At 41.1% G+C, this 21,371-nt stretch overlaps 1 protein-coding gene across 8 annotated transcripts in view; it reads left to right on the top strand.

Moving 5' to 3' along the window:
• Window positions 1-21,371, top strand: part of GTF2IRD1 (GTF2I repeat domain containing 1) — a 112,057-nt gene that overhangs the window by 37,567 nt on the left and 53,119 nt on the right. For 7 of the 8 annotated variants that reach the window (XM_075852877.1, XM_075852876.1, XM_075852874.1 and 4 more), the window contains exons 1-3: window positions 13,949-14,034; window positions 17,855-17,983; window positions 20,698-20,839. In XM_075852877.1, the coding sequence (XP_075708992.1) occupies window positions 14,011-14,034; window positions 17,855-17,983; window positions 20,698-20,839 (295 nt within the window). In that variant the 5' untranslated portion in view covers window positions 13,949-14,010. Of the gene's footprint in view, window positions 1-13,948; window positions 14,035-17,854; window positions 17,984-20,697; window positions 20,840-21,371 lie in introns of those variants that run through there. The other variant, XM_075852875.1, reaches the window with a different exon arrangement.

Here is a 21,371-nt window from a genome sequence, read left to right as displayed (position 1 = left end):
TAATAATATTGAGACACCAAATTTTGGGTTTTCATTAACCCCTTAGTGACCAGCCTATTTTAGGCCCTAATGACCAAGCTATTTTATTCGTTTTGCTATAGTCGCATTCAAAGAGCTATAACTTTTTTATTTTTTCGTCTACATAGCTGTATGAGGACTTGTTTTTTGCGGGATTAGTTGTACTTTTTAAGAGCACCATTTTTGGATACATATAATTTTTTTATTAACTTTTATTAACTTTTTTGGGGGGGGATTATAAAAAAAACTGAAATTCCGCCATTGTTCTATGCGTTTTTAAATTGACGCCGTTCACTGTGCGGCGTAAATAACATGTTACCTTTATTCTCTGGGTCGGTACGATTACGGCGATACCACATATGTAGAGGTTTTTTATGTTTTACGACTTTTGCACAATAAAAACACTTTTGAACTAAAATTATTTGTTTTTGCATCGTCGCTTTCCAAGAGCCGTAATTTTTTTATTTTTCCATCAATGTAGTGATTTTTTCGACTTGTTTTTTGCGGAACAAAACTTAGTTTTGATTGGTACTGTTTTGGGGTGCATGGGGCTTATTGATTCATTTTTATTATGACTTTTCTGGGGGGCAATGGAAAAAAATTGCAATTTCGCCATTGTTTTTTGCGTTTTTTTTTTACGGTGTTCACTTTGCGGTTTAAATTACATATTAACTTTATTAATGGAGTCATTACGGTCGCGGCGATACCATATATGTGTACTTTTATTTTTACACTTTTACTAAATAAAATCACTTTTTATGGAAAAAAATGGATTTATTTTTTTACTGTACTTTTTATTAATAATCTTTATTTCACATTGATGACTTATTTTATTAGTCCCACTAGGGGACTTTACTGTGCGATCTTCCGATCGCTGCTATAATGCTCTGGTATACTTCGTATACCAGAGCATTATTGCCTGTCAGTGTAAATCTGACAGGCAATCTGTTAGGACGTGCCTCTGGCGCGTCCTAACAGGCATATGTCCAGGGCAGACCTGGGGGCTTTTATCAAGCCCCCGGCTGCCATGACACCCCATCGGAGACCCGCGATTGTATTCGCGGGCCGCCGATGGGTGACAGAGGGAGCTCACTCCCTTTGTAAACAAAGTTAAATGCCGCGGTCGCTATTGATGGCGGCATTTAACGGGTTAAACGGCCGCGATCGAAGTAAACTTCGATCGCAGGCGTTGGAGCAGGAGCTCAGCTGTCATCAGACAGCAGAGCCCCGGCGTGCAGGACTTAGGCTAGGCGAACGTGAAAAGGCGTCAGCCTAGCCTAAGGCCCCTTAGTGACCGACGTAAAAAGGCGTATTGGTGGTCACTAAGGGGTTAACTGTTACCCATAATCATCAACATTAAAAGAAAAAAATAAACGCTGGAAATAGATCACTCTGTGTGTAATTAATCTATATAATATAGGAGATTCACTTTTTGAATTGAATTACTGAAATAAATTTTTTGATATTCTAATTCATTGAGAAGGACTATTACATCATGTAAGTTATCTTTTACGAATAGGCTTTTAACCGTTGGAGAGGAGTATTAAAGGCTATGTAAACCTTTGATAGGCATTTATTTTTTTAACTGTGTGTTTGGTGTAACTGTATAAATAGCTTTTTATTAAAAACTTGATTTACTTTTTGAGATACAGTTGCTCTGTATTCTCTATACAGAGCAGATGTATCTAGCGCTAAATCCTGTTCCCATCAGGTCAACTGGACTGATGGGTTCAGTGACAGCGGGTCACACAGGATCCACCTGTAATCGATCACATCTAAGCTCATGATCGGGAATGAGTGTACATATGAACACTCATTTGCCTGATAATTGGCCTGTGTAAAAGGATCTTTAGATGTAAGGATCTCTCTTCACAAATACAATCTTTTAAAAGGGGAGTTAAAACCCTTAACATTCAGCAATTGTAATTGTGTATACATATATCTAAATGTGTATAGCGTAAGTTAAGGACATTTTGATCTGTATACTGGTCTATTCATAGTCCAAATAGCAACAAAACCATCTAACAATGAAACAATAAAGGTCACTAGTATAAAATACAAATGTAAAGACAATAACTCACAAACAGGTGAGAAAAATAAGCAGGTTTGCATTCAGTCACTATTACATGCTAATATGAGCAAGATCTCGTGAACTTTTGTCAAACTACATCATGCATTGGACCGCTCAGGATTAAAGAGGCTCTGTCACCAGATTCTCAAATCCCTATCTCCTATTGCATGTGATCGGCGCTGCAATGTAGATAACAGTAACGTTTTTTTCTTTTAAAAACGTTCATTTTTGGCCAAGTTATGAGCTATTTTATATATATATATATATATATATATATATATATATATATGCAAATGAGCTTTGAAATGGACAACTGGGCGTGTTTTTTTTCGTATGTCCAACTGGGCGTGTATTGTGTTTTTAACTGGGCGTGTTTACGCGTATGACGCTGACCAATCAGTGACCAGTCAGCGTCATACACTCCTCTCCATTCATTTACACAGCACATAGTGTTCTTACTAGAACGATGTGCAGCCAGATACACAAGTGTCCTGATAATAAATACACATGAAATCCAGCCTGGATGTCATGTGTACTCAGAATCCTGACACTTCTGAATCTTTTCTGTGAGATTTCCAGCAAGGGAAACGAAATCTCGTTTACCTCGTAATCTCGCGAGATTACGCGTGGCTTGATGTAATCTCACAGAAAAGATTCAGAAGTGTCAGGATTCTGAATACACATGACGTCCAGGCTGGATTTCATGTGTATTCATTATCAGGACTCTTGTGTATGTGGCTGCACATCGTTCTAGTAAGAACACTATGTGCTGTGTAAATGAATGGAGAGGAGTGTATGACGCTGACTGGTCACTGATTGGTCAGCGTCATACACGTAAACACGCCCAGTTAAAAACACAATACACGCCCAGTTGGACATACGAAAAAAAAACACGCCCAGTTGTCCATTTCAAAGCTCATTTGCATATATATAAAATAGCTCATAACTTGGCCAAAAATGAACGTTTTTAAAAAAAATAAAACGTTACTGTTCTCTACATTGCAGCGCCGATCACATGCAATAGGAGATAGGGATTTGAGAATCTGGTGACAGAGCCTCTTTAATCTTGCTACAGCTGAACTTTTTTTCCCGGCACGGATTCTTTGTAATTTGCAGAAGATCCCACTTACAAAGTGGCCCTTCGGCTTGTTCCAGACTGTGACAGTTAAATGATAAACCAAATTTCAGAATGAGCGCCAGCTAATTGGATAGTAGGGGAGAGGGTTTCCGAATACCGAAGCACAGTGTGGATCGGGTAGTCTGATGAGTGCTGTGGCGATTTTGGATGACAGAAGAGGGGGATCTGTGGATCAACAAGTAACGCTATATTCACAGGACAGTTAAAAACAATGATGTTCTATGGGTCTATTTACACAGCTGTTTTTGTTTTTTTAACGGCCCGTGAATATTAGCCTTCAAAAAATAGGACATGTTCTATTTTTGGCCGTTTTCACGGCCAGACTGCCCCCATAGAAGCCAATGAATCAGTTTAAAACGAATCTGTGACATGGGGATTGGCAAGGAAACTACTTGTTCCCTTGCTGCACTCACGATGCAGCGCCGTCTTCTTCAGGTGTGGTCTTTCGTCTTCACGGGTTCTGCGAAGGCGACGCGATGACGTCATCACGCCGACTTTGCAGATCCGGTGCAGACTAGAGACCACACCTGAAAAAGATGAGACGGCGCTGCATCAGTGAGTATGTAGGGCAGCCGAAAGCTAAATGTAGTGTATTGTTGCGCTCCCTACAAGGCTAGTGTGGCGCTAGTACAGGGGGCATCGTACATAGTGGTCAACTGTAGTGAATTTTCCGGGACTGTCCAGAGTTTACAGAGACAGTCCCTGAAAATTCCTATAGGGAGTGGGGGGGGGGGGGGGTGTGTGGCATCATCTACATCGGGGCTGTGCGGCATCATATACAGGGGGTCTCTGTGGCATCATATACAGGGGGCTGTGTGGCATCATATACAGGGGGGCTGTGTGGCATCATATACCGGGGGTCTGTAGAAATAGAAATAGGTCAGGAGAAAATAGTGTCTTGGTGAACATATGACCTTCCTTTGGGTGTTTTCAGGGGGCTGGGACAAAAAAAGGCTGACAAATGAAATTCATCAGTCTTTTTAATGTCCGGATGCAAAAGGGATGTCAAACGGCCATACGGACTGAAAATGGATGACAATTTGGAGACACACTGATGCAAAATGGCCATGAAAACTGACAGTTGATCAGTTTTTAATGGCCCTTTTTTTTTCACTGTCGTGTGAATGTAGCCTATGGCTATGTTCACACGGGGTATTTTGCCGAGTTTTTTGACGCGGAAACCACGTCGCTAAACTCAGCAGAAACGGCCCGAGAACGCCTCCCATTGATTTCAATGGGAGGCGTCGGCGTCTTTTTCCCGCGAGCAGTAAAACTGCCTCGCGGGAAAAAGAAGCGACATTCCCTATCTTCGGGCGCTTCCGCCTCCGACCTCCCATTGACTTCAATGGGAGGCAGGAGAAAGCGTATGTCTCGCTGTTTTATGCCCGCGGCGCTCAATGGCCGCGGGCGAAAAACGGCGCGATAATTGCCGCGAAAATCGGCGTGCAGGGAGAGGAATATCTGCCTCAAAGTTCCAAACGGAATTTTGAGGCAGATATTCCTCCCCCAAAATACTCCGTGTGAACATAGCCTAAGACTGAGGGCACCAGGTTAGGTAACTATATATTCCAAATGCAAACAAGAGCAATACAATCTAATATAGAAGTTTACGTTTCATTGTGAGATCCATCACAACCTTTACCATACTTTTTGGTATTTTTTTATTTTCTGATTTGTATTTGTAATATATTTTTGTAGCAGTAGAGGCAGGATACCACTCTGGTATATTCATTTTGTCTGGTAGTATGGGTTAATATAAATATATATATATATATATACACATACATACAAACAAACACACACACACACACACACACACACACACACACACACACACACACACACACGTGTGTATATGTGTATGTATATATATATATATATATATATATATATATATATACACACACACAAGTTGTAATGAGTGAGAAGGAAATTGTTTGCACTACATTATTATATGTTTTTACTTTCCTGCAAGGCTAGATTTTTATTTTTTATTATCTGAAACAGTTTTTCCACTATTACAAGGATAATTCGTGCCTTTCAGAACCAGCCTGTTACACAGACTAAAATGAAAGTGAATCACAAGCCAATGAGTGACAGCTATAATGCTTGATTTCGAATTCTCGCAGCTATTGAGAGACGCGGCAGGGAAAAAAAAGCTATTTATAGTGATATAGGAAGCACCATAATTATATTATATTGTACCTATGGTTTAGAATTGCAGCTTAAAGGGGTTTGCCTACAAAATATATTTAAAAGTATTTATAACTTAGGATATGCTATAAATGTTTGATGGGTGGGGCTACCCTACCTCTGGAATGCCCACCTATCGGGAGAAAGGGGATCCTCTAACCACTAGCCGCTACATTCAGGCAGACATTTTATAGAGAGATAGTTGTTAATTTCCACGGCTCTCTCCGTGATAGTGTAACGCCTTTAAGACGAATAAAAAAAATATGATTATTTAAATGGTACTTAAGCTACTAAGTCTTAATGCACATGGCTGGATTTGGAATCTGTGTTACATAAACACAGAATACAGTGCCCATGCAAATCTGGGCCAATACTATAACTCCATGTGCTAGAGAGCAGTTGACAGACAGGGTACTCCTCACAGTGCTCCTCCCCTATGTTCCTTTATCCGAATGCTAGGACAGCAAACAACCCCTAAATTCTGGTTCCTAGAACTCACTAGTTTAACCATTTCTGGACATCTTAGGGTGCAGTAACATGTGGCGTTATTTTAGTTACAGAATTTAGCTGCTGTGAAAACTTTCTCTGCAGTGTTTTCCGCATGTGTTGCGGATTTTAGATGCAGATTCTCATCATAGACATAAAGGGGTTGACCGGGCATGTGGCGGTTTTTCATACTGGTGAACTATCCACAGAATAGGTCATCAGTATATAATCGGTGGGGGTCCGACACCCGGGGACCCACAATGATGAGCTTTTCCAGCTGCCTCGAGCCACCGGTTTTCACTTCAAAAACACCAAAAAACACTGTGTCAACTGACCCTAAATTTCTCATTCAATGACCACAAGCAGGGATCTTGCAAAACGGAACCCTATAGTATATTAGATAATCGCTTAGCTTTTTCATTATACAATGAATAAGCTTTATTTGTTGAAATCAAGTTAGTCTTCATATTTTTAACAGGAAGTGGGATAGCAGCTGTTACAGTGACCATATGGGTTGTAATCCGGCTGTCCTCAAATACAGATGAGTCAGATGTAGAATATGAATCGGCATTGATATGTGGAGTTTATTGTTCTCCCTGCCAATCGCTCCTATTGGTGTGCCTTGTGTCTATACTTCTGCCATTCTATTCAAAATAATAGAATTATAGAACTCTCTTTGGTAACAGAAGGATGTGACAAATGGATTAAGATCTCTAAATGCAGTACAAAACATGGTTGGTTGAGCTCGAGATTTATGCATAGTTCAAGAAAATATTTCTATATAAGTAATTGACTTGTTATGTACACCGTATTTTAGAGCTTGCATTAGTAAAAATAATTTACTGTGGGAAAATAAAAAGGATGTTCTGTCCTTGTAATCCACATTAGCCAGAAGTAACCAGAACATAAAGAGAACTGTGTATTTTTCCGATTAATACACACAATAGAAAATGAGATTCTAGCACCATATCCACATCTGAATATATAAACTGGCATTTGCATTTTTTACTTCTCCCTTTTTTCTTTGTTCCCTTTTTTCTTTTGCTGCTTTCTAAATCAAATCCCAAGAAAGAGTTCGAACGTTTGCAAGATTAAACGTCCCTTTTTAACATTGTTCAAATACCACGAGATTAGTTTCCAAGGAGACCAAAGACGGTTGCCATAGGCACCAGGGGCCCAGGAATTAGGATTGCGATTTTTTTTTTTTCCCAACCCAGTCACGCATATAATACCTAACCAGAGCCATACTGCAGTACTACTAATAAACTGAAATAAAACAGTGACCGCACTGTATCTGCTTTTATAGCCTTATAAATTCCATCTCTTCACTGTTGAGATGACAGTCAAATACCTGAAGCCATTCTGAAATGACCTTCTAAATGAATATAACATTAATAGCTTTACTCACAATAAACATGCTGACTGCTTTGTATTTATCCGTTGTTATGTTCTAGTTAATACTAGAGCAGCAAAGAGTTTGGACAAAAAATAAATGATGGGATTGTGAGTATTTTACGGTGGGGTGAATTTGTTTGCAGTACAAAAATGCTGCGTCCAGATGTTACAATCCCATTCACATTTCGTTATTTTTCAGGCTTATTCCGTTCCACCTGTAATTGATCACATCTAAGTTCTAAACTTAGATGTTATTGATTATGACCCGATCCTGCGTGCCAGAGACACGCAGGACCCTCTGACACTGAAACTGTCAGTGCCGCTGACCTGACAGATACAGGATTCAGTGAAAGATACAGCCTCTCTGTATACAGCATACAAAGCAGCTGTATCTAAAAATGTAAAAATCATTTTTAATAAAGTATTTTGAAAATTGCACCAGTCACACTGATAGACAGTTTTTTAATTTTAAAAATAAAATGAAAAAAAAATATTTCAAAAGGTGTACATAGCCTTTAAAGCGAATACATGGATATGCCTGAAGCTAGCCCCAGTCATAATAGCTTATCACTGCAGGTATATGGACAGGTTATGCTTACTCACATAAAATAATTCCCAGCCTTCTTACTACACAGCCTTGCTGCTCTACCTTGATGGATATTAGTCCATTGTGCATAGTTTGGAGAGCAGAGTACATGCAGAAGATTTAGACAGTGTAAACTTTGATCAGTTCAGTGCATCTTCTGACTGCTTGGTCTAAGTGGCATAGGCCATATGATAAAATTGGCGCATCAAGCTAGACATGTTAAACACTTTTATCTTCCTTATACAACCTCTTGGTTGGCTTAGTTTACCAGTTCTTTTCTCCAACATTTTTGACGCACATTGGCGCATTTTAGACGGTGCCCCTTTTCCACTAAGTCAGGCCCCTTTGTTGAGCACGGCACAAAAAGTGCCTAAAACAGTTAATAAATGTGGCGCATGACATGTGCAACATAATTCTGGCTGAATTTAAGCCAGAATTCTGGTGCATTTTCAAAAGTAAATCTGCCCCATTACGTGCACGAAACAAGTAATGATTGTAAGCAACTATAAATGCGGCAAACAAAATATTAGTTTAACCACGGCTTGTGGCATAACATCAGTGTAGACAAGTAATAGAGATTTTCTTGCGGATTAGCAATGGAAGCATTACCATTGAAATCAATGGTAATCAATGGTAATGCAATTGGAAAGCTATGGCTTCCCGTTTGCCTTTTCGTTGATGGGTTCCCCTGATGGAAAGGTCTGACGGAACCCATCAACTGAAACCAAACGCTGATGTAAACACACCCTTAGGGTATGTTCACACGGCCAAATTTCAGACGTATACGAGGCGTATTATGCCTCGTTTTACGTCTGAAAATAGGGCTGCAATACGTCGGCAAACATCTGCCCATTCATTTGAATGGGTTTGCCGACGTACTGTGCAGACGACCTGTAATTTACGCGTCGTTGTTTGACAGCTGTCAAACGACGACGCGTAAATTTACTGCCTCGGCAAAGAAGTGCAGGGCACTTCTTTGCCACGTAATTTGAGCCGTTCTTCATTGAAATCAATGAAGCACAGCTCAAGGTTTAAGAGCGTCTCAGACGCCTCGTAAATTACGAGGAGGAGCTTTTACGTGTGAAACGAGGCAGCTGTTAACAGTCTGTCTTTTCACACGTAACTGCCTCTCAGCGTGTGAACATACCCTTAAAGAGGCTCTGTCACCACATTATAAGTGGCCTATATTGTACATGATGTGATCGGCGCTGTAATGTAGATTACAGCAGTGTTTTTTATTTAGAAAAATTATCATTTTTGACGGAGTTATGACCTATATTAGTTTTATGCTAATGAGTTTCTCTATGGACAACTGGGCGTGTTTTACTACATGGCCAAGTGGGCGTTGTACAGAGGAGTGTATGACGCTGACCAATCAGTGACCAATCAGCGTCATACACTTCTCTCCATTATTTATACAGCACATAGCGATATAGCTATATCGCTATGTGTAGACACATAAACACAGAGTAACGTTACTGCAGTTTCATGACAATGAATATACATTACCTCCAGCCAGGACGTGATGTTTATTCAGAATCCTGAGCACTTCTCTGCACGTTACAGCATAGCAGGTGTAGTCTCGCGAGATTATGCTGTAAACTGTCATTTACAGCGAAATCTCGCTGTGCTGTGCTGTGCTGTAGTCTCACACAGACGCTACAGAAGTGTCAGGATTGTGAATTGACATCACGTCCTGGCTGGAGGTAATGTGTATTCATTGTCATGACACTGCAGTAACGTTATAGTGTGTTTATGTGGCTCCACATAGCGATATAGCTATATCACTATGTGCTGTATAAATGAATGGAGAGAAGTGTATGACGCTGATTGGTCACTGATTGGTCAGCGTCATACACTCCTCTGTACAACGCCCACTTGGCCATATAGTAAAACACGCCCAGTTGTCCATTGAGAAACTCATTAGCATAAAGCTAATATAGGTCATAACTCCGTCAAAAATTATCGTTTTTCTAAATAAAAAACACTGCTGTAATCTACATTACAGCGCCGATCACATCATGTACAATATAGGACACTTATAACGTGGTGACAGAGCCTCTTTAATGATCTCTGTGACCCCAAATTGCTGTATAGATGGTACGATACGTCTTTTTAGAAAAATGCATGCACACTGTTGTCCATTTAAACGAACACTGAACTTCTGACCCTCCTAAGAAAGAGCAAGCTGAAAGTTAGGAAGACTTCAGCCTGAGCAACCTGGAAAAACAAATATACATCTTAGGCCTTACTAAATTGTCTTTTGTGTTAATTTTTAGTATTCGACCACAATTTCAAAGCAGAATTTTTCTAAGCCACCCATTTTCTTTCAGTGTCTTGGCACACTGAACCCTACTGACGGTTGTAGCAGATAACATCTGGATAAGTAACCACACGGCTACAGATGTCTAAAAGTATGTCATAAAATAACCACATGGATTTACCTTATTCTTGCTGGCAGATTACGTATATGAATGTGTCTGGTGCACACAACTTAATTTTATGTGATCAATCTTATCAAATAATAATGTTCTGATTTCCCTCCACACAGTAAATTATTTTCTATCTTTCAGCTGATTTCTTACTTAGATTGCAAATAAAACGGCATAATATATGGTTATTTTGTATAACTAAATTGGATCATATTATACTTCTAACAATCAAAAGATTTTTTATTATAAAAAAAAAAAAAGAATACATAGCAAACAGGAGTGTGCCATTTGGCAGAGTTAAAGTTTTTCTCGGGCAGAAACTAGTAGACAATGTGAAAAGAATCCACGTACCAATATATAGGTTTCACGTATCAATATAGTTACAGGGAACCGGTCACCAGCATTTCACGGGCATAATGTGAGGAATGAACGAGACTGCCGGATTATTACCATAAAGGCGCAAAATGTTTTCAGATCGTTATTTACAGTCGGAGTAGGAGTTTAGGAGTGGGGATAACGCCAATAAACGTTTGACAGCAGCAGCCAGTCAGGGGTAGGGAGAGTTCAATAGGTGAAACGCTGGTGACAGGTTCCCTTTAAGTCCGTTATCTGGTGTAACTGTATTAAAGAAAAGGCTTTCAGCATGAACTAAATGTTCAGTAGGGTTTCGGGGGATACAGCGCAATCCTACCCCTTCCCAGACTGGCCTCTCGCAGATGTGAATTCAGAGTAGGAGGCCATCAACAATGCATTCATGAGATTATGTTACGAGATGGGATGTTACATTACATTGCACGGATGACCTGTACCTGCAGATGTGTTGTGTACATTCAGCCACAGGATTTGTACAGTTCCTACAAGTGGTAGAAGTAGTACAAGAATGATATTGGTGAGTGGATTCTGCTCCTATTGGCTGCTTATTTCTGCTCATTACAAATGTATGTGTAATAATAAATACTTTGTATCTATACTCCTTAACATTTTCAAACTCGCTGTTTGCGTAAGGTGGATAAAAACATCCTTCTTTTTTTACATTGAGGTTAAAAAAAAATGTTTTTAAATTGGCCCAATCCAGTTTAAGGCTACTTTCACACGACCGTATCTAGGTCAGTATTTTGCGTTAGTATTTGGAGGCCAAAAAGAGAAGTGAAACAAGAGGAAAAAGTATAATAATAAATTATTTTTTTACCTCTTCCATGTTTTGGACCAACTTCTGGTTTTGACTTCCGTCACATGACCACTTGTCCATGTCAAATTTGCACTTCCTGTGCATACCCGTCCATTCGCGCCTAACTTCCGGTTTTCACATTGTACGGTTACGTCATAAATGACGTAACTGTACCACGTGTTTCCCCATCTGCTTAAAGCATGCGTGGTTGACACATTACCACGCATGTTCTGTTAAATGATATGGCTGCGTCTTCAGCAGCCGTGTGTTACATTGCGCATGCGCAAGTTTTAATATGTGGTGTCGGTGTGTACTGTGACGGCCGTGTCTGCCGTCGCTCGCTCTCTCCTTCTCCTCACAGTCCGAAGCGCATGTGTGGAGGAGGAGGGTGTTTTTTTGGTCACTGTAGGAGCGGAATCCCCAAGCCCTGTCCACATATGAACACAGTGACTTCTGAAGCGGAATTACCGGCGAATTGGCCGGGGATGCCACTCCAGGAAAAGTCACTGACTTCACTGTGTCGATATATGGACACAGTGACGTCAGGGACTTCTGAAGCGGAATCCCCGCCGATGTGGCTGGGGATTCCGCTCCAGGAGAAGTCCCTGCCTTCACTGTCCATATATGGACACAGTGACGTCAGGGACTTCTGAAGCGGAATCACCGGCGAATTGGACGGGGATTCCGCTCCAGGAAAAGTCTCTGCCTTTACTGTCCATATATGGACACAATGACGTCAGGAACTTATGAAGCGGAATCCCCAGCGATGTGGCCGGGTATTCCGCTCCAGGAGAAGTCACTGACTTCACTGTGTCCATATATGGACACAGTGACGTCAGGGACTTCTGAAGCGGAATCCCCGCCGATGTGGCCGGGGATTCCGCTCCAGGAGAAGTACCTCACTTCACTGTTCATATATGGACAGTGAAGTGAGGGATTTCTCCAGAGCCGTCCCCTACAGGAAAGTAGGGCGGTGGCACTACCTACAAGGGGGGCTGTGTGGCATTGCCTACAGGGGGGCTGTGTGGCACTACCTACAGGCGGGGCTGTGTGGCACTACCTACAGGGGGGCTGTGTGGCATTACCTACAGGGGGGGCTGTGTGGCATTACCTACAGGGGGCTGTGTGGCATTACTTACAGGGGGGCTGTGTGGCATTACTTACAGGGGGGCTGTGTGGCATTACTTACAGGGGGGCTGTGTGGCATTATCTACAGGGGCGCTGTGTGGCATTACCTACTGGGGGGCTGTATGGCATTACCTACAGGGGGGCTGTGTGGCATTACCTACAGGGGGGCTGTGTGGCATTACCTACAGGGGGCAGACTTAGGGCATGTTCACACGGCCTATTTTCGTCCGTTTTTCGGGCCGTAAACTCCCAAAAAATCGGAAGCAGAACGCCTCCAAACATCTGCCCATTGATTTCAATGGGAAAACGGCGTTCTGTTCCGGAAGGAGCGTTTTTTATGTGTTTTTTTACGCATAAAAAAACGGCCGCGAAAAAGAAGTGCAGGAGACCTCTTGAGATGTTTTTGGAGCCGTTTTCCATAGGCTGTAGTGAAAAAAGCTCCAAAAACGGTTGTAAAAAACGCAGCGAAAACCGCGATTAGCATAAAAAACGTTTGAAAATCAGGAGCTGTTTTCTCTTGAAAACGGCTTCGTATTTTGAGACGTTTTTGACTCTGCGTGTGAACATACCCTGACATTTATCAGGCTGTGGAAGGGGCGGGGGAGGGAGATGGGTGCCTGTACTTAGATCAGGGATAGATGGAGGCACAAAGGATAATGATGATTATTACTGTGCAAGGGCTTATTTAGACGAACGTGTAATACATCCGTGCAACGCGCCTGATTTTCACGCGCCTCGCACGGACCTATATTAGTCTATGGGGCCGTGCAGACTGTCCGTGAGTTTCATGCAGTGTGTGTCCGCTGCGTAAAACTCACGACATGTCCTATATTTGTGCGTTGTTCGCGCATCACGCACCCATTGAAGTCAATGGGTGCGTGAAAATCACGCGCAGCACACAGAAGCACTTCCGTGGGACGCGAGTGATTCGCGCAACAGCAGTAAAAAGTATGAATGAAAACAGAAAATCACCACGTGCTTTTCTGTTTACAAACATAGAAACAGAGTGTCATAATGATGGCAGCTGCGCGAAAATCACGCAGCCGCGCATCATACGGGATGACACACGGAGCGGTTATGTACCTTTTGCGCGCGCAAAACGTCGCGTTTTTTGCGCAAGCAAAAGGCACACGCTCGTGTAAATCCGGCCTCAGACCGTGTGCAGGGAGGGAGCTGCCTGTAATCTGTAATTAGAGCAGGGAAGGACCTGTGACCATAGAGGGGCGTGGCAGTATGCAAATAGCTGAGGTGCTTTGGAGGAAGGGGGGGGGGATGCAACTGTCTCATCAGATGCAGCCGGGGATCATGGGTATGGTGGGTTACAAGACAGGAAACAGACAGTAAGGGATGTAAACAAACAGCAAGGGATGTAAACAAACAGAAAAAGCAGCAGTGATGATGGAAATCAAACAGAAACTGGTTAGAAGTGTAATAGGGGGTATTAGGGAAGGCAAATCAAGGCTGGGGGACAATTTTTAGAAAAATAATTTTTCCTGGACAACCACTTTAACTGGTTGCCGACACAGGACGAGTATGCTCGTCCTGAGCGGCGAGCACTTCGCGCATTAGGACGAGCATACTCGTCCTGTGTGACAGCCGTCTGTGCCGTCTCTGTGTGTGCGATCGAGAGCGGGGCAACGGCTGTAATACACAGCCACGACCCCGCTCTGACAGCGGAGAGGAGAGAAACATCTTCTCTCCGCTGTTAACCCTTTGAACGCCGCGATGACAGCTGATCGCGGCGTTCAAGGAGAGGGGACTGCACATTGATCGCGTCACAGAAAATAACTGTGACGCGATCAAAGCCCACAACTCATATGGCCAGACAGCCCAGGGTCCATTGAAGGACCCCAGGGCTGTCTGAACATATTTCCTGTTGTTAGGGCATACTGAGGTGCGCCCTAACAACTGCCTGTGTACGATCAGTAACAGGCTAATGTACTGGCATATAGATCTATGCCAGTACATTACAGTTACAAAATAAAAATCAAAATGATAAATCCCTTTATGGGATTAAAAAAAAAAGTTAAATGAATGTAAAAAAAAAATAATGGTAAATAAATAAATAAAAAGTAAATAAAATACACAGAAATACTCATTTTTTATAATAAATAAACTTTTTAAAATATAAGTCCCAAAACATGAAATAATATAGACATATTTGGTATCGCCACGACCGTAACAACCTGTACTACAAATGTATACCATTATTTATTATGATCGGTGTATGGTGTAAAAAAAAAATATTAAAACTGCTGCACAACTGCTTTTTTTCTGCATTTTAATCTAATTAAAAATTTATAGAAATTAAACGATAATGTATTTGTACCAAAAAATGGTACGTACATAAAGTACAACTCGTCCCACAAAAAACAAAGTCTCATACAACTACGTCGTACAAAAAATAAAAGCGTTATGAGCGTCGGGATGCAAAGAGGGAAATTTAAAAAAAATTGCTCTGTCCTCAAGGCTAAAATTGGCCGTGTCCTTAAGGGGTTAAGAGCAGAAGGTCATTGCTTACCCAATCGTAGAGAATAGGGTTTTATTACAAAACATCTGAGGAGATGGGCTGCCAACAAGCGACCGTTTTTATGGTCGCATAAGAGATCTGATCAGCCAATGAACAAGCGTTTGCTCATTCATTGGCTGATCGATGCCCTGTTTACACAGGCCAATAATTGTGAATGAGTGTTCGTACGAGTGCTCACTCATCTGGTCATTGGCCCATGTAAAAGGGCCTTTAGAAATAAGCAAACCATACCAAAACTTTCCAATTTAAAATGTTTACCCTGGGCTGGAATCTGCTAATGTATTTTTTTTATTTATTTTTTAAAGAAAATAATAATAAAGAAGGGAGAATGTGTCCCTATAGCACATGTGAGCAGTCACGCTTATTGAGCAGTCACATTTTTTTTAAATAATATTTTTGTCATTCTCAAACAAACACAGCAAAAACGGCACATTAGAATATAGCCTAAGGCACTGAACTTACAGCACCATAGGTCAGGCCATATGAAATCAGAGGAACACCGATGTACAGTAGGGCCCCATACATTCTTATGGGTCCTGTAGAACAGCTCTGTATAACTTGGAGACATAACACATCCATGTTCATGAGGCCTACCTGTTTCACATTAATTGAATCAATTAGCATTCGTCATCGTTTTCATTTGTACTCTTCATATTCCTAACCATGCTGATATTTTTACATGTCTGGTTAGAAATAATATAAACTCTACAGTAGAAATGGCAGTTGGGTTGCCTATAGATTGATAATATAGACAAACAGACTGGTATGACGATTTCTCCTGATGAGACATCTTTGCTCCTCACTTCTGCGGGCATCTCCAGCCTCTATAGAAACACAAAAATTCAGACACCAAGGCCCAAGACCTGACACCCTAAACTAATATAGATCTCAGACCAGGGCCCCTAAATACAGACCCCATAAACAAATACAGACCCCATACCTAACTCTCTAAACGAATACAGAACCCGACCCCCTAAATACATACCCCCATAAACTAATACACAGACCAGACCCCCTAAATATACAGACCCCAGACCAGACCCCCTAAATATACAGACCCCAGACCTCCTAAATACAGAACCCAGACCAGAACCCTAAATACATACCCCAGACCAAACCCCTAAATACAGTCCCCAGACCAGACCCCCTAAATATACAGACCCCAGGCCTCCTAAATACAGACTCCTTAAACTAATACAGACCCCCTAAATACAGACCCCAGACCAGACCCCTTGAATACAGATGACAGACCAGACCCACTAAACTAATACAAACCGCCTAAATTCATACCCACTAAATACAGACCCCTTAAACAAATCCATGATCCCCTTATACTTACCTAGCAGCTCACCTCACTGACTTCTCTTTTGCTGCTGTTGTAGGACCTGCGGTCATGTGACCAGCAGGTCTCTAATCAGTAACAAGAACTGCAGACATCAGGTCATGTGACCTTTATGACTTCAGGTCATTTGCAGGACACATACAATGCCATTTTGTCGCGGTTTTTGATGCAATTTGCAGCAAAATCATGGCAAAAACGCATTGTACTTGGGGCAGCCATGGGCCCACGGGAGACTCGGGCGGCCAACCAAAACGCCCAATGATGATCCGCCATTGGGGGAATATAGAGAGATAGCTGTTAGTCGTACCCGGTCTTCTGTGCATGGCAAGCTTAAGGTCATTTTTACACAGGTGTATTTTGTTTAAAGTTTTGCTACAGTATTTCTATGCCAAAACCAGAAGTGTGTCCAAAACATGGAACATCCATTATACTTTTTTATTGTTTATGTTCCACTCCTGTTTTTGGCTTACAAATACTGATTAAAAAACGTCCACGTGAAAGTAGCCTAAGGCTCTGGTAAAATGGTTTCTGTGTCCCCAGACATTCAGAATTGTGTAGTCTGCTGCCCTATTCTACCCAGTAAAAAAATATTTGAATGAACCCATTATAAGTCACTGGAATCTATTACAAAACTAATTGAAACGGATACATTATATCGGTCATGGATCCTTTAAAAATTCAACCCATAAAGCTAGAATGAGCAAAGCCTTAGGTCGGTTTCACAAAAACGTTATATTCGGGTTTTATCACCCAAACTAACAGTATCATAGATCCCAATGATGATGTTAGTTTGGTTCAAATCCCACACACATAATGATAAATTGACTTCCTACTAAATTGACTCTAGTCTGCGTCTATAAATCTGTGATAGGGAAATAAGACCGTGAGCCTGCTTCTTGGTTGCTTTTTAGTTTTTTGATTGTTCTCTAGAAGTGTCAGGCCTGATGCTTGGATTGGATCATCTTTGTGCATGTTGTATGTCTGGTTGACTACCATTTACCAATAAATCATTGGTTAGCTGCACTAGCTGGCCCATTGTTCTCCGTGGTATTTAAATGTCAGTACATCTACAGATGTGTCTTATAACCCAACATATCCCGAGTTGTGTAGCACAAGATGTTGAAAAAATATGTAAGAAAAACCAAAAACCTTAGATGGCTGTGACGGATACCTTTAACGGATTATACACATACATTTACGGGTATAATATATCTTCATTCCCTATTTTTTGCACCCTATATTGGTAGATTGTACCGAGGCTTTGTGGGTGGTGCAATATAGAAGCATCACAGAAACATTATTATCATAAAGGGATAGATCTCTTTTATGCATCCATTATTTATATTAACACCACGTTTTTATTCTAGAATATGGCACTTGCAGGAAAGCAGTATGAAGGACCCGTGAACAACCCCAGATCTGATATGTGGATTTCGACTGCTCCCAATGGGAAAGATGAAATTATCACAAGCCTTGTATCTGCCTTAGATTCAATGGTAAGGGCCTTAATATTATAAATAATGTGATAGCTTAGAAATCGATGTGCAAAGTAAACATTTTCTTGTTAGTTTTAAACTATTGTTGCATATGGTTTGCATCTTTCAAGTTCACTTTTCTTTGCTACAGTTACATGCTGTAACCGGTCACTTTGACTCTACACTGTTATCAGTATCAGTAGGTATCTGATATCTAATGTACATAGGGAATGCAGAGGAGACCACAATATGGGATAAAGTACCGTTTTTTTGTTCTGTCATTGGACAATATTGCCCCATGAATTTTTTTCCCATGGTGGAAAAATCTATCTGTATAAATGGGTTGCTCACGCATTTTTCGGGATCCATGCATTGTTCCGCTTGGAGACTTTTATTGTAATTTGTAGGTCCATATAATCTGCTTGCTACCATGCACACGAGTGTTTTAATAGAAAAGAAGATCAATGTTAAATGACTATTGTTGGCATGATGAGTAATTGTCAATGCTGCTCGTTGGGGCATTTACGTTTACACAGGGCATTGCATTCTATCATACGACGCTTGATCAGATCCAAGGCCATCATTTTTCCCTATGTAATGCTACATTTAGGCCCCCGCCCCTTCACATCACATTTAGTCCCTACGTTTAACGTGTATGTTGAGAAAGCTCCCGGCGTACACGCTAAACGTGTACATAGGGTTCCATCAGCCTGACTTAGGCCAAAATAGTGTCCTTTTAGCCTCAGGCATTATTGTATACCTCGGGCATTTAGTCAGTATACTTTTTTCTTAACATATGGTATAGCTGGCTATGCTATTCCATTCAACGGAATCCCCTAAATAAACATATACCACACTGTATACCTTATTAAAACATCTTAAATGGATACTATTATAGTCTATGGGCGACGGATACATTAACCAGATACCTAATAGTGGCAACTGCAACCATAGACTATGATGGTATCGGAGATAAGTCATAAACTCTCATGATCCAAGTTCATGACTTATCTGTTTATCAAATACTATTATAGTGGATGGTGTAGGATTGCGGGATGCATCGAAATTTCAATAGTGTTTCGATACCGTGCATCCTCAAACAGTTCAGTACGTTAATTCATGTATTTCGATACTAAGCAGTGTGGCCGCACAGCTCAGCATTGTAACACATGAATGTATGAGAGCGTGGCTGCGGCTGTGTAATACAGCCATTGCTCCGCCCCTGAGTGCTGACAAGTGTGCGCGCGCTGTCATCATGATGTGATGCGAACAGCGCTGCACTAATGTTCTGTCTTCAGTGGCTGCGCCGTCGCTCATTAGTGCAGCACCAACCGCATGACCTCATGCTGACCGCGGGTGCACACTTGTTGTCAGGAGTGGGGCAATGGCTGTATTACACAGCCGCAGCCCCGCTCTAACAGCGGAGATCAGAGAAACCTCTCATCTCCGCCGCTATTCCCCTGAACGCTGCGATCAAAGCTGACAACAGCATTCAAGGGGAAAATTAGAAGGGGGGATGCGCTTTGGATCGCGTCACAGGAAATCCCTGTGACGCTATCGTGGGACATACCATATCTGGGCAGACAGCTCAGGGTCCATTGAAGGACCCCAGGGCTGTCTGACTATATTTCCTGTTAGGGCATACTTCGGTATGTCCTAACGACTGCCTGTGTACTATCGGTACACAGGCTAATGTACTGGTATATAGATACATGCCAGTACATTAAAGTTTAAAAATAAAAAAGTTAAAAATAAGTAATGTTAAATAAAAAAAACACACACGCATTTTTTTTTTACAATAACCATTAAAATAAGTCTCAATACATAAAATAAACACCTATTCTGTATCGTCGCGACCATAATAACAAATGTATAGCGTCATTTAAGATGTTTACGCGGTTATAAAATAAAAACTGCTTTCTTTCACTTATTAATCTGAAGCACGAGGTATTATGAATTTTGAACCTCCATGTGCCTCACATTAATAGTAATTAACCCCATCATGTACCTCACACATTAACTCAATGTTGTCCATTATGACTGAGGAACACGATGGGGTTAATTACTATTAACGTGAGGCACATGGAGGTTCAAAATTCATCGCACCTCGTGCCTCACATCAGAAAACAGAAGAACTTTTTTTTTAATTATTATTGTTGGCAAGTATCGTTTTGGTATAGAGTATCGCAATACTACACAAGGTATCGGTATCGAAGTCCAAATTCTGGTATCGTGACAACCCCAGTATGGTGACAGGTGCCACGTTTAGGACACCCTCACAACCTACATTTAACATATACTTTGGGAGCATTTACCGGCGTGTATGTGAAACGTAGTGCAATAAACGTGATGTAAAGAGGGCCTTACTCTGGACGGACTGCTGCAGGGGAAATGAGTGGGCCGAAAATGGTATGTTCACACGTACAATAAAAAAAAGTCTGAAAATTACACAGCTGTTTTCAAGAGAAAACAGCCTCTAAAATATCGCCCCGTGGGAACTAAATTAAGTTTTTCCCATTGAATTCAATGGGCAGATGTTCGTAGGCATTTAGCTAACATTTTTTGAGGCGTATTTCGAGGAGTTTACACCCCGAAATACGCCTGAAAACACAGCGTCTGAACATACTCTTAGAATTACATTTGTACACGTAGTGTCATGTTTTTTTTAAATGTCGTGTATAGATTAAAATATAGAAACATTCAACTAAAAAGAACTGCTTCTCTCCTGCTTCCAGTGCACTGCCCTATCCAAACTCAATGCTGAAGTGGCCTGCATAGCGGTTCATGAGGACAACTCCTATATAGTTGGCACTGAGAGGGGGAAATTTTTTTTAAACTCCAGAAAAGAGTTGCAAACAGATTTCCAACAATTCTGTGGTGAGTTATTTCAATACATCATATGTATTTAAATGTAATTATATATGTTATTTAATTTTTTTTATCTGGTATGTAAATGGCAAATTAATTTATGATGGGTTACATTGACTTATGTAAACAAATGTTTTACTTGCTAGATAAAAATGAGCGAGAAATCTACGAAACTGTGCGGGAAATTTACTAATCAGCTTTGCGTTAATTTTCTGGCATAAAAAAGTTGAACATTTTTGCCCATGCCATATTTGCACTATATTTTGTGACTTTTCACTACTTTTCAAAAGTGCCAAGAAAAGTGGGTGGGCTTTAGTTAGGGGAGGGCCCCTTCAAGTGTCTGACAAATGTATTATTCCTGAAGCCAGAAAATAGCGCAAACTCTCTCATAACAGGCACAGACTTTGTTTCCTATCTATAGGACTGTCCCAGATTAGCCAAATTTATTAAAAGGGGTGCACCTCTTATACTAAAATACAACGAAGTAAAAAAACAGACAAGAAGCATCCGTTTTTATCAATTTATAATGGATCCATTTTTT

This window comes from Rhinoderma darwinii, chromosome 2, assembly GCF_050947455.1.
Source record: "Rhinoderma darwinii isolate aRhiDar2 chromosome 2, aRhiDar2.hap1, whole genome shotgun sequence".
In the NCBI taxonomy this organism is placed as follows: domain Eukaryota; kingdom Metazoa; phylum Chordata; class Amphibia; order Anura; family Rhinodermatidae; genus Rhinoderma; species Rhinoderma darwinii.
The sequence above is the reverse complement of the archived record's forward strand: the minus strand, read 5'-3'. Positions and strand labels throughout refer to the sequence as shown.